At 36.6% G+C, this 14,819-nt stretch overlaps 1 protein-coding gene across 2 annotated transcripts in view; it reads right to left on the bottom strand.

Annotated features, from left to right (window-relative positions):
* The window catches only part of NETO2 (neuropilin and tolloid like 2), a 52,994-nt gene that overhangs the window by 32,460 nt on the left and 5,715 nt on the right, over nucleotides 1-14,819 (bottom strand). Inside the window, exons 2-6 of one of the 2 annotated variants that reach the window (XM_072967299.1) lie at nucleotides 9,780-9,836; nucleotides 6,877-7,017; nucleotides 5,982-6,230; nucleotides 1,489-1,533; nucleotides 1,277-1,404 (exon numbers count right to left, since the gene is read on the bottom strand). In XM_072967299.1, coding sequence (XP_072823400.1) covers nucleotides 1,277-1,404; nucleotides 1,489-1,533; nucleotides 5,982-6,230; nucleotides 6,877-7,017; nucleotides 9,780-9,836 — 620 coding nt within the window. The remainder of the gene's footprint in view (nucleotides 1-1,276; nucleotides 1,405-1,488; nucleotides 1,534-5,981; nucleotides 6,231-6,876; nucleotides 7,018-9,779; nucleotides 9,837-14,819) is intronic. The other variant, XM_006207869.3, reaches the window with a different exon arrangement.

Below are 14,819 nucleotides of genomic sequence, written 5' to 3' on the forward strand. Positions count from 1 at the left end.
ATTGTTGGGCTAAGTGGTTCCTCGTTGAGCATGGAATGTAAATTCACATCCAAAACGCTAATATAAAGATAGGCTCCTAGGTATAAAGTGTTAGGAGACGGCTCAGCCTTGCTCCCATCCTGAGGCCGAGCCCACGAAGAAAAGCTTCTCTGTCACTAATTTGTGCTAGTGGGTGATTTTTTCTAATCTACCAATTCATGGCAATCATCTCCTTTTCAGGGTTCCAGCTTTACGTGAGGGATCTCACAAAGGCAACATGAACCCTGGACCTTCTTTTCCTGTCTCAGTGCAGGTATTAATACCAAGGTCCCGGCACATCTACTCCTGAGGAGTCACAGGTTACTGAAACCAGCAAGGAGTATTTGTACCATCGATTTCTGTCTTTATTTTATTGCCCCAGCTCATAGTTCTCTCTTTTCACTTCCAGTTCAGAAGAATTACCTTCTTTTTTTGGAGCTTATCTATGCTTTTAAAAGGATACCTGTCATATTTTATCCAATGTTTCCAGGTGTTTGTAATAGGCAAGTTTTCAGGTTATCTAACCTATCATATTACCAGTAACTCTCAATTTGGTTTTTATAATTCTTTAAAGGTTTCTTCTACTCTTACTCTTTTCTCTTTTTACATATATATATATATATATATATATATATATATATATATATATATATATATACACACACACACACAACAAATATAATTTTAACTGTTACTATTCCTAGAAGTACAAATTAAAAGCAAAATGCAAAAGTTGTTAGCAACCAGTCTCAATCTGTCAGAATTATTTAAAAACATCCTTCCCTGTGGTACTTTCCAATAAAAAACTCTACATGATTAGCAGAGGACAGCATGGTAAGAACACAGAACTAAGACTCAACGTATCCGTGTTCTGACTCTGACACTGCTATGACCAACTCTGAGACCTTTGAGAAGACATTTTAACCTCTTACGGCCTATTTTACCTCCTCCTCAAGTTTTATATGAATCTGTGATCACACTGATCAATACTGGCACTCTCCAGTTAGGAATATGCAGATTTAAAAAATCGTAAAATTCTTAAAATAACAATCTTAATGTAACGCATGTCGGATATTCTTGAAATTTATATTTTGTAACAATGCTGAGGTCTTAGGAGATGCTTACTAATGTGACTCAGATTAATTTTTGAAAAGTTGTAGTGTCAGCTTAAATAATCAGTAAGTAACGTGAACCAAAATAATACATTATACAAATCACATCTTATTCTTCTATGAAGTGACTCCATACATAATAATACCTTAGCTTTTGGGGTAGCTTTAATCGTCCATATGCAGTCAACTGCTTGACCAGGTTTCGTTTTTTCTTCTTGTTCTACCTGACTAGAACGCACTATTCCATCAGCTCCTGACAGCTCGAACTGGCAATCTAGAAAGAACAGATGAATGATGTTCAAAGGAATGTAAGATTGATCCAAAGATGCCATGAGGAAAAAGAGGTAATATACTAAACCTGGGATGGGATTTAAAATACCTCCTAGGTAAGTAAAATCTGGATCTGTAACAGAGAAAAGAAGAAAGTCATTGGCATGGAGATATTTTAGTTACTTTAAGGCTTAATGCCTTAACTATGTCTAATGCTACATTTAATAGCAAAGCAAGAGAAAGCTTTCATTGGTGTACACTGTAGACCACTGGTAATTCATGAGCATATTCAGGTGCTCCCTTATAGGACTGATGTTTTTAAAATGATACTGTTTATACTTTTGATCTCATTATGAATTAGTAACTTATTTATGCTACCTGAAAACTCACCACCCTACATCAATAGCAGTAGCCAGTCCATTTATGGTTGAATGAACAAAATGTAGTATATATAATGTAATGGAATATTATTCAGCCATAAAAAGGAATGAAATTCTGACACATGCTACAACATGGATGAACCTTGAAATGCTGTGTTAAGTAAAATAAGCCAGACACTTAGGAATAAATGCTGCATGATTCCATTTATTGAGGTGCCTTGATTAGTCAAATTCATAGAGACTAGATTCAGGGACTATAGGGAGTGGAGAATGGGGCGTTAAGTGTTGTTTCATGGGGACAGAGTTTCAGCTTGGGATGACTAAAAAGTTCTGCAAATGGATAGTGGTGACACAACATTGTAAATGCCCTTAATGAAACTGACTTATACACTTAAAAGTGTTAAAATGGTGATTTTTATGTTATGTATAATACACCACATGCACACACAGTAACTAGTGAGCTGTTTTTCCACAATGGCAGGAAAAAGAAAGATGACTAGATGGTACAGAGGGTATTCTGCCCTGTGAAGCAGTTCATAGAAGATTAAGAACCAATAGTTCATATCAAAATAACTGATTTAATTAAATTGGCCAAGTGTTTGATTTTTATGAACTAAATCAATTAACTGAAGTAACTGACATTTTAGTATCAAAAAGACATTACAAAATCTTAAGTATGAGTCAGATTTTTGCAAATTGAAAAGAAAGAAAAAATGGACATCAAAAACAATGTTCTTAATTATTTGAATGTTTTTAAAAATATGAAAAAACAGAATTAGTTAACTTTAATTATAAAAGAAGAAAACAGCTCTTTTTCTTCTATTAGTTTTATGTATCATGAGAGCAACTTTCTATGACTTATGGCTAAAATATAGACAAATTATAATAAATGCTTAGGATTTCTAGACTATATTACCTTACATTTGCATTTTTTAGTACTTCAGAGATTCTACATACATTATCTTTAATATTATGCTAACGATAATAACATCAGGAAGATGATGTAATATTCCATTTTATGGATGAGGAAATTACATCAGAGAGATTATGACTTTTTTAGATCATACAATGGCAAAGTCAGGAGTTGATTCCAATTCTCCAGACAATTTTTCTTCCTCTATCATGTTGCCTTTATAATGTGGGCAAAGATGCCAGAATTTTACCACTAAAAGAAAAAAACAAAAACAAATAGGCAATGCCTAATTAGCTAAATTATGGCTATGTCTAGTTACTTAAAGTCATATTTATAAAACAAAATTTTGTTTAGGGATTTGCAAATCTGAAAGAAGCCTACTAACAATGCTGAGAAATTAGTATTTTTTAAATATAAGAAATTCTCTAAGCTACTGGTGATATTTGTTGAGGCAGAGGCTCTTAATGGATTGCTACTTCCTGGAAGTAACTGGGATAATTTTGGAAATATTAGTGCAATAATGACAATATCTTAGAATTCTTGCCTACATATGAAGAAATTTTGATTCATTTGCCAGACAGTTCCTATGCCTTTTCACTCTAATGCTGTTTAAGATTTAGATTTCTCTCTGACATTTCTCTGCAAAACTGCTAAAGTGTAGTTGCCCCCTTCTACTTAGCAAGGTTGGGTTTAGTTTATTAAGTTAAAAAAGATCAGTTTCTGCAATGTATTCTAAATTAAGCTAAAAAGTTTCCCCCTACTTTTTTTCAATATGTACTTCGATAACCATGCTAAAAGTACCTGGCATTAAAACAATTTTAACAAGAACTGAGCGATCAGTTACATATAATAAACACATAAAATAGGTTTTTCAGGCTAACTGGAGATTCTGAGAACTTTCAGACTAGCAATTTTTAACTTATGTCAGTTTGATATACATAACTCCTACCTGAACTTTCAAATTAAGTTTTTTTAGACACCTGTTTGTATTTTTTTAAATTTATTTTTTATAAATTTATTTTTATTGTAGTAAAACACATAATATTTACCCCTTTATACAGTTTAAGTGTACAATTCAGTGGCATTAAGCACATTCACAATGTTGTGCAACCATCACCACTATCTACTAAGCAAAAATTAAAGATGAATTTTAATATGATCTAGCAATTGCACTCCATGGTACTTAGCCAAATTGAGTTAAAAACTTGTCCATACAAAAACCTGCATATGGACGTCTACAGCAGGTTTATCTGTAGTTGCTAAAACTCTGAAGCAGCCAAGATACCCTTCAACAGAATGGATAAACAAATTATGGTGCATCCATAGGATGAAATATTATTTAGTGTTAAAAAGAAATAAGGTATTAAGCCATGAAAAAACATGGAGGAAACTAAAATGCATATTATTAAGTGCAAGAAGCCAGTCTGAAAAGGCTACATACTGTATGACTCCAACTCTTTGACATTCTGGAAAAGGCACAACTATGGAGACAGTAAAAAGGATCTGTGGTTGCCAGTGTTGGGGTGGGACGGATGAACAGGTGGAACACAGAGGAATTTTAGAGCAGTGCAAATACTCTGCATGCTGCTGTACTGGTGAACACATGTCATTATACATTTGTCCAGACACACAAGAAGTACACCACCAAGAGTGAGCCCTAATGTAAACTATGGACTTCAGGTGATAATGTTGTGTCAGTGTAGGCTCATCAGTTGCAACAAATCTACCCCTGGTGTGGGATATTGATTTTGGATTTTAGAGGTAGCTGTGTATGGCGGGGAGCAGGAGGCATTTGGTAACTCTACTTTCTGCTCAGTTTTGCTGTGAACCTAAGACTCTTCTAAAAAATAAAATTTATTAGATAAATTTTACTTTTTAAAATTTTATCATTTTGGCCCTGAGAACATAAATACTGAAGTGACACTTAAAAATTTCCACATTTACTAACAGGAAAAGAAGTTGTCTATTTTGTTCAGGCAAAAAAGCAGGTAATACAGTGGAATGAATAACATGATCTCAGTTACAGAAAACAAACAAAATAAATAAAATATATAGAAAAACACCTGAAGGAATACACACCAAATTGTTAATACTGCTTTTTTATATACAGGGTGGTAAGATTATGGATATTTTCTTTTCATTGAGATATATTTTAATTTTTTTATAAAAAATTCTTGTATGAAAACATAAATAAAAGAAAACGATTATATAATTGTTACACGAAGTTACTTTTTCATCTTGTTAGTCTGTAAGCTCTCTGAAGACTGGAGAAATTAACTTGTATGTATACCTCTGTGTTTCCACGTTAGGATGTGCATACTTTCACAGTGGCCAGGGCTTTACAGTTCTCAAAGTGTTCTCATGTACCGTGGGGATGGTATGATAGGTAGAGTGTCCTGGACTTTGAGAAGAGAGGGTGATGTGAAGATGGAGGCAGAGACTGGGGTGATGAGGCCAAAAGCCCAGGAACGTGGCAGCAGCCACCAGAAGCTGGGAGAGGCTCGGGATGGATTCTCCCCCAGAGTGCCCAGAGGGAACGTGACCCTGCTGGATTTTGGACTCTGGCCTCCAGACCTCTTAGAGAATAAATTTCTGTTGTCTTCAGCTGCTACATTTGTGGTAATTAAGTTATGGCAGTCTCAGGAAGGCATTACCATCTTACCAACAGTAACTCTCAGGCACAACTCTGTGCTTAATATTCAATCTTACAGCTAGTAGGTGGCAGAGAAAGGATTCAAACCCAGATCTTTTGCCTCCAACTGCAGAATGGTATTCTTTCTATTGCTCAGTATTTACTAGAGGCCATTTATTCAAGTGAATGGTTCAATCCTTCCAAGGGAAAAATAAACCTACCAAAATGATTTTTGGTAGAGATTATGAAAATAACACAATTTGTTGTATGTATATATTTATTTAATGGAGGTACTAGGGATTGAACCCAGGACCTCATGCATGCTAAATATGCACTCTACCACTGAGCTATATCCATTCCCTGATTTATTTTTTTTAATATACTTATTTTGATGTTTTTGGCCTTGATATATGGTATAAAACTTAAAAAAACTCTAAGAAATGTGATACCATATATGACATGCTTCAAAATGCAAGAAATACAGTTCTAGCTCCAATTTTTGTTAAGGTTTTATTTATTCATGAACTGATTTCCCTTTGACTTTGCTAATTCCTTTAAAGTCTTGATTTGATTAACGCAACTGAATTATCTCTTTTCCAGCCTTAAGAATCTAAAACCAGAATGAGACCTACCCACTGAAACAAAAACTTCATTACCTGGAATAAATGAATATTTTGCTCGAAATCCCAGTCCTTCGAGTTCTTCATCAGAACTAAACTTAATCCACATGAATCTACCTGTTGATCTAATCAATGGGGGACTTTTCACACCACAGTAACGATCTATAAGTGGAGAGAAACCAAATGGCCCATCTCGAACTTCCAAGTGATCAAACCGACATTCAAATGATGGTTCTATATAATAATGTTCATCAAAGGTCAACTCTATTCTTTGACGTGGAGCAGCTAGAAAATAAAAGTAAGCAAATCAGGGCAACACGAACAAGAAAAAGTAAAAATGTCCTGACACAACTGAGAAAAACACAACAACTGCTCTGTTACTGTTTCATCGATGAGGATCATAATGCAAACTGCTGTATATACAATTCATGATAAATACTCAATTGTATATTAATAATAATAATGCTACTCTGTAGAACTATAGGAGTCTTTCCCTTTGGCATATGCTATTTATTAAATTAACTAAATGTACTTTATTAAAATTACAGTTGAGAAGCTAATGCTTATTTTATAAGATACAATGTACCATGATAAACAGAAAAACAGATAAAAGAAACAAATAATGTAACTATGGACATAAATTTCATAAGAGATGCCAGTAAGTGTAAGTTTCTTATCAGAGAAATTTTTCATATAGAGTGATGCATTCAGTTGAATTGTATTTTAGAGGATTCAAAATTCCTATAAAATTTCAACTATTATTTTGTTAATATGTTCAGTATTAAGAAATATTTACAATGACTAGAATGTAATTAAAATACATATTTAAATTTTGCCCAAATTGGTTTAAATAGGGCATTTTACCAGTGTGTTTAGCTTTACAATAAAGTAAAAATTCATCCAATGAAACATAGAAATTGGTCAAATATACCTTCCAAAATGTAGATACATTCCTTGTTTGGTGGATATGAGTCAGGATAATTTGGTGAAGCGAAATGACCTCCATTGCTGGTTCGAACCCAAATGCCACACTGGGTTGCAGGAATGTGCTTGATTCCAATATTTTGTCCATCTTAGGGAAAAACAGCATTTAAATTAAAACATTAAACATAGGAAAAGAGAATAGTATTCTTCTGTTTCCCCTACAACTTCCCCAAATAACTGCCCGCTCTGTTACACACACACACACATAATTTTTAAGAACCACTGCCAAATTTAGAACATACTGAAAACAGAAGTGAAAGAAAGGTAAGACTGTGTGCTGTGAATATGCTGCTACAGGACAAGTGTGCCATGTAAGAGAGCAGGGAAATAAAGTGCTTAGATTTTACAAGGGCAAAACCATGTGGGAGAATCTGACAAATCAGTAAAACTCTACAAAATTCAGTTCTGACATAAAAATGAGAGGATCCCAGGAGTTTACCTCTGGAGTGGTACCTTTGTATTTAGTCTAAAACAAAGTCAAACAAGATTCAAAAATGACAGAGGAATTTGATTTAAAGGTTGAAGACTGAATGCATGCATTTAGCTCTTTCCCTCTTCAAAGTTCACTTAAACAACAGTAAATAATTTTTTAAGGGTATAAACCCACAACTGCAAAGAGGTGGGTGTAACAGTAACAACTGGCAGTACTGCGTATCTCTGCAGGTGGGGCAGGAGGTGGGGTAACTGGGCTTTGTAAAAATATGAGGCTTAGTTAAATGTCTACTTAGAATCAGTCTGATTTCCAGTACCCTCCTCTACTCCACAAATCTAGGTATAGCTGCTGCTCTATCACTGCATCAGAAAATGAAATTCTTTCTTTGGAGAAGGTAACTCAGGGCAATCGGACTAAGGGACACCAGGCACAGCTGTGGGTGAAAATACCAACCTGCAATCAGGGAGACGAGACGAATGTTAATGTTAACATGCCGAGTGACACTTCCAGTCTCTGCCCCCGCCCCGCTCCCCAAAGGACGCTTGGTCAGATGAAGACCCTCTGAGCAGGAAACGGAATCTTAATCTTTTCCGGGGAATCTAATTAGCCCAAAGAAAAAGACTCAAGGATGTGAACTCAGGGGTTCCCCAATGTCAGGTCACTCAATGGTCAGGGCCTCAGTAAACAGGCCGTCTATACGTGCAGACAGCTAACGAGTAGGTGTGAGCACGCCTCTCAAAGGTACAAGCACACGTTCCAGGAGCACCAGGCACAGGAGGAAAGCCTCTAACGTGGAAAACAGATTAATAAACAGAAGAAAGCAACTCTGAGGAGACAAAGATTATGGACTATTTTTCAAAAAAACTAAACAAAACTATCATTTTATTGCCTCAGAGAAAAAGAAAATACTGTTTGTTGATCCTTGAACAACACGGTCTGAACTGCAAGGGTCCACTTCTGCGTTACAGGGTCTGCAGCTGCTTGAACCTGAGGATGCGGAACCGTGAGGAGGGACTGTCAAGTCACAGGCGGGTTTCCTACTACCTGCGGGTCGGCACCCCTAGTCCCTGCATTGCTCAAGGGCCAGCTGTAGATCCGTAAAACAAGAACAAGGCATACTCTAGGAAGAGAATATTCAGAAAACAAAGTCTCTAAAAATAGAAGAAATGAAAAAAATAAGAAGTTTAGTGCAGAAGTCCACGAAGTATGGCCTGCTGCCTGCTACTGCACATAAAGTCTCCCGGAACACGCTCACGTCCACTCACGTGGGGACTGCCCACGGCTGCTGTCGCCCCACAGCAGGGAGAGCTGCTCCTGAGGCTAAGGGCCTGCAGGGTCTTACACACTTACTGTCTGGCCCTCACAGAAAATGTTTTCCAATTCTTGGTTTAGAGGATAAAGCTGAGGAAGTCTCAACAAAGACTACTGAGAAGACAAAATAAAAAGAGAAATGGAAAACAGAAAGATTAAAAGAAAAAAGTAACCAAACAATAGACATTCCTTAAAGACAGAAGAGAGAGAATGGACAAAAGGGAATTTTAAAAAATTAAACAAGAAAAAAAAGAAAGAAAAATTTCCTAAACCCAGAGACAAAAGTTTCATACTGAAAAAGCGCAATGGTTGAGTCAGTGTAAATCCTGAGCGGACATAACCAGAATTACGGTGTTACTATACTGACGTGGGTGCTACAGGCAGAAGGTTAAAAGAACACTTGCGTGAATTCTCATCTTTCACGGTGGGAAAAACATTATCTAATACCTGAACCTGAAATAACTAAGAAGTAACAGGACAGTATGTTATTTAATACCAAAGGAGCCAGCTAAGAGTGGTTATCTCCATGGAAAAGGGGGGTAGGGGACAGACTTTTCTTAATTAACTTTTAAGAATGCTTTGATTTTTGTCATCTGTATGTATAACTTTGATGAAAATAAAAATAAATCAGGTTATTTAGGAAATCTACTAAATTCTGACATGAAAATCTGGTTCATAAATCACACTAGTTAATCCTCTTTCATAAGCAAGGACAACTGGAACAGGTCCGTAGGGCTCTGAACAAGATACTGATGGAGATGTTTCATTTGTCTACATTGGAAAAGGGTTTTTTTTTGTTTTTTTTTTTTTTGCTTAGTGATAAAGCATGAATCTCATTTAATTTTTGGACCTAATCCATAGTGTGCTAGGAGTCATTAGTTATGCCAATTTAAAAACTGTGTCAGGGTAAGACTTTACACTGACAATTTACTCTAGTTAACTGCAGCTGAACCCGAATGAATCGAGGCTGACAGGTGGACAGAAAGCCTGAGGTCACTGGAACCCCCAGAGGGATTATGGAAATAGTACTCAAAAGTTGCAGTCCTTTCTAACACGCCATCCCACTGTCCTGAACATGCAGTAAATTAGCACCTTAAGTACTTTACCTGGGGTCTTTTGGGCCACAGCAATCCCTTCCACTACAAGTATTGTTATTAACAACACTAGAGAAATAAAAGAGAAGAAAAGTTAAAAAGTTGAATCTACATCAGATTTTACTGAATTTATAAGAAAAATCAGATGACAAAAAAGATGAACTAAAATCCCTATTACTTACTAACATTCACTCTCAAGATTTTTAAGGGTTAAATGTTATGAAAGTTACTATTTGACACTTAACTCCCCAAAACCCTTTGTACTCATTTATACAAGCACTAATAGCACATTTTCAATTTGTGATGAATTAAAAAACACACACTTTTTTTTGCAACACACTGTGCTGACTGACCCCAATTATCCTGTATTTACTGTACTCCATCTCCTCAAAGACTTTACACACATTATGGCTACCTTTCCAATGTATTATGTAGTAAAAGTTCAATTAGATTATTTGACTTCTGAGAACATTCATAATAAAGACAGAAGTAAGGGGGCAGCAGTTTCCCAGAAATCAGTACAAGACACCCTATAGTTGTGCAGCACTATGCTGTGGCCTGTGTTACAAAAGCGAGCATTATTTAGAAACTGGAGCTTTTTTTCCCTAAGTTTAAAATTTCTGATACCCAATCAACAATATATTGAATTGCTTTGTGTATGTTTGTATTTTGAAGATTCTTTTAAACATTTTATTTTCACAAATGGTACACTGGTATCTTTCACTCTTCCTTTCAATGGAAATCACACTGTCAGCCTCCTGTGGGAACTGGAGTTTGTATCACTCCTTCAGTCAGTAAGCACGTACAGAGCACCTGCCGGAGAGCAGGGACAGAGGATATATGGGCTGGAGCAGGGAAGAAACACAGCAGAACAGTTAAGAGAACAGACTTTAGGAGTTAGGTGGATCTAGGCTGGGGTTCGAGTTTTGCTCTGTACCAGCTGTGAGGCCTTCTCAGCTCAGTTTACTTGTAATATGGGAATGCTGTGCTAACAGCAATCTCACAGGGTTGTGAAGATCAAATGAGGTGATGCACAGAGCACTTCCTATGTGCTAGGCATTCTACTAAATAAGTGATAGCTCTGACGACAAACTACCATCCTTAAGGAGTCACCCTACGGTCAGAGACAATCCACAACACGAGGTGAAAAGAACTTCAACAGGGGTTATGCAACAGGGGTTACAAAGAAAGCACTTTGGAAGCAGGAAAGGTAAGCGTTCATTCAGCTGGAGGTAAAAAGGAAGAGAATGAGGAAAACTTTACAAAAAGAAGGTATACTCTCGTTGGACCTTATAGGACTTCTCCCCAGGAGAGGAGAAAGAAACAGCTTAGACAAAAACATGGTGGCGTGGGCACCTCTCTCTAGGAGGTGTTAGCAAACGCTGAGTAGGCAGTACGGTTCGCACGTGGAGGGGAAAAGTGACTGATCAGCTCACACCCAGTAGGATGAGACCTGATTCTAAAAAGTCGTGAATGCCACACTAAAGAGTCTGGACTGTTGACTATAACGAGAAATCACTGTATGTTTTTTACCCAGAGAGTGACATTATCACATCTGTGCTTCAGACCAATAATCCTGATGGCTGTGTAGAGTCTAAGCTTTTGAGAAGAGAGGTCACTCAGGAAGCAAAGATGATAAGGTCTTGAAGTAGAGCAGTAATGGAAGCGAGAAGGAGGAGAGATTTATAACGTGATTCAGATGCAGGATCAACTGCAGTTGGTGACTTAAAGGATGTTAGGGGTGAGGGAGACAGAGGCACTGAAGAAGCTGCTAGTTCTGTGACTGGCAGATGGTCAAGCCACTGTTCACTCAGCATCATGTACACAGTATCTACCACCCAAGTCACCAATGTACAAAGAGTTGTTTATGTCTCATAATCTAATCATTTGACATATTCATCTTTGGTTTCCTACATCCTTGCTGACCTCTGTCACCACCGTCTTATCTCAACAATTTTAATTTTCCCTCTCCTTCTTTGGCTGCTGGTAATATTGAAGGTCTCCTGTTACGTTGGAACAATCCTTCCTTCAAACTCTTCACATCTCTGTACTGGGTCAGAGTTAGAGGAATGGAGTCTTGAAAAAAATTTTTTTAAAAAAGAAGATTTCTGATCAAAAATAAAACCTAGGGTAATATTAGATATTTGACAATTCAGCAAATAACACAACCATTTGTATCTATATATCTTGTTAGAGGACACTGTTTCCCAAGGCGTGTCATCCCATTCAGATGATACACAACTGATCAAAATTTTGTACTCAGTCTATCTTTCCTCCTGAATCACAGGCATAATAATGTACTAGTTTTCACATTTATAATTCACAGTATATAAGCAAGTAACACAAAGCCAGGCAGATAGGGAAAGCAAGAAATCAACAAACTGAAACCAGGAGAGAAACAGTAAAACTACAGCAAAAAGATGAATTGTGCTTGGAAAATCATATAATGACTAATAAAAACTTGGCTGTGTAACACATCTGATTTATGAAATTTGCACAGAACAGAACTTTGCACTAAGGTAGAACAATCATATTAAAAATAAAGTTACAAGACCAAATAACCTTATTACTCTTTTCTACTTTAGGAGGCTGCTCACAACTTTTTTCCCCAAATGTTAAAAAAAAAAACTATTCATAACTTAATCAACCAAATGAACTGTGCCTCTGATTTTTAAAAATGACATATAAGTAAGGCAAATCTGTACAACAGTTAGGGATAGAAACATTAGTGACAGCCGTGGTGCTACAGCTGTGACTCTCAATCATTCTACATTCCATATCATAATGAACACAGTTTCTTCCTAGTTGTATAATAAGATCTTTGTAAACTGCTTGCTATAATCAGGCTGAGACAGTCACACAAACCCCACTGATGCAAACCCTGGAACTACCCACTATGTGAACGGTGCTGCGGCGCTCTGTTCTGTCCTCACTCCCATCACCTAAGTGCCACTTGTTCCCTTCGTTCCAAAGGATCAATAATTTCTCAAATCTAGAAACACCTCACATGTTGAATTCAAAGATGATGCACCCAGGAAGGCAATAATTCTTTAAGGCAGAAATCCACGCCAAAATAAAATTCTAAACTCCATGTCACACAGCTGGGTTATGCAGAGAACTGCTTGTGATGGGATGCTTGAACAGGTAGTGCCCGCCATTTATGAACTTACCTCTGGCTCTGGAGGTTAGTTTAGGCTTTTAATAACTAGTGCACAGATCTGCCTGAAAAACGAAAGCCTAAATGATACAGACACGTGCTATTCAAGGTATTAAAGACAAATCCTCAAAGCTACTCCTTTTATTCTACCTCTTTATAACCCTGAATCACTGTCATAATAGTTCACCCATAGTCTTGTGTCCAGGCCTTCTAGTTTAATGCCCTACTTTTCATTAAGCAAAAATCAAGGTCAGGTTTTTTCTTTCCACTGTTACTTAATAGTGGCAATTCTCGCCAATGCAATAAATACTGGAAAGGAGACAAAATTATTATTTATAGACAATGTTATTTTAAAACCTAGAAGTCCCAAGAAAATTACTTGGAAAATGATTACACCTATTAAGGGAAGCAAGTAAGGCTAAAACAAACAAGTAATAAATTTAATACAATGGAGAAGTAATACGTTTTGGACAGTAAAACAATGTAAAGGTAACCATTCATCCCGGTAGGTTATACAATATTTAATAATGTTTTAGTCAAAATATTAGTGGCTTTTTTTGTATTTAAAATACTTCTGGTGCTCATCTTGAAGAATTTTTTATACTGACCAAGGAAAACACAAAAAAGTAAAATACATAAAAATAACATACTTATTGTAAAGCTACAATAATTTTAAAATTAGCAATAGTGGAGGAAGAAATAGATAATCTGTCAGTTAAATACCACTAGCACCCACTGTATTACAGGCAGTGAGTCAGTCCTTGGAATTACAATGAACTAAGGGGCTTTCAGATAAGAAAATGGAAAAAAAGAAAAAGCTCAGAAACAGTTAAACACACACACACACACACACACACCCATCCACCAGAATATATTATGATATATGTGATATTTGAAACACTTGGTGAGAGGACGGTTTTAATAAATGGTTCTGGGATAACCTGTTAATTATTTAGGAAAAAAGTAGATCCCTACTTCAAGCTAAATAGAAAAATAAATACCAGATTGAAAAAAAAGGTGAATTATATTTATACTTTTGGGTGGAGAACACTTTCATTTACTAAAGACAGAAACATAAACAAAAATTATAAATAAATGAGAAAAAAGATTAGGCCACCAGAAAGATGTGCCAAAAAGACAAAACAATGCAGAAATTCAGCATTACTAATATATTTTTTTTTAAAAAAGCAGATTCTAGTGTTGGTCAGGATATAAGAAACTGACTTGTACTGCCACTGGGCTGTAAACTGGCACGGCACTGAGGAGGTTAATCTGGTATATGTAGCAAGGCTTAAAAATGTACAAACCCACTCAGCAATTCTACTTCCAGGTTTGAGAACTGAATCCCTGGGACAGCAGTTCTAACTGTAGTGTGCATCGTAATCACCTGGAGGGCTTATTAAAACACAGATGAAGGGGGAGTACTTCCAGAGATTTTGATGCAGCAGGTCTAGGGTGAGACTTAAGAAGTCACATTTTAACAAGTTCCCTAGTGATGCTAAAGCTGCTGGTTCTGGGACCACACTTTGAAGACCACTGCAATAGGAGAGTGACAGGACACTGAAAGGAACAGAACAAGGCTACCTGCTTTCTCCTTTGGTGACAGTGGGGCCAGTGTGGGCCAAGACGGGTGGGGCAGGGCAGAGGGTAGGCACAAAGGAGTTGATGCTGTGAAAACGCTGGTGAATGCTCTACCAACTATGTGTATATATATATATTCTCATCAAGTCCCTACAAATACTTCTGGTTTCTGAACACCTGCACTTGCCAGGGACTTCCTCTGCTTCTACGAAATTATCTTCACTCTGTTAAAAACCTACTTTTTCTAGGAATTCTCTCAAGATTAATTTTATTAGCATTCAGACTTTTCACTTCTGTGACTATTCACTGGCTCT

The sequence above is a fragment of the Vicugna pacos genome, chromosome 9, assembly GCF_048564905.1.
Source record: "Vicugna pacos chromosome 9, VicPac4, whole genome shotgun sequence".
NCBI lineage: Eukaryota > Metazoa > Chordata > Mammalia > Artiodactyla > Camelidae > Vicugna > Vicugna pacos.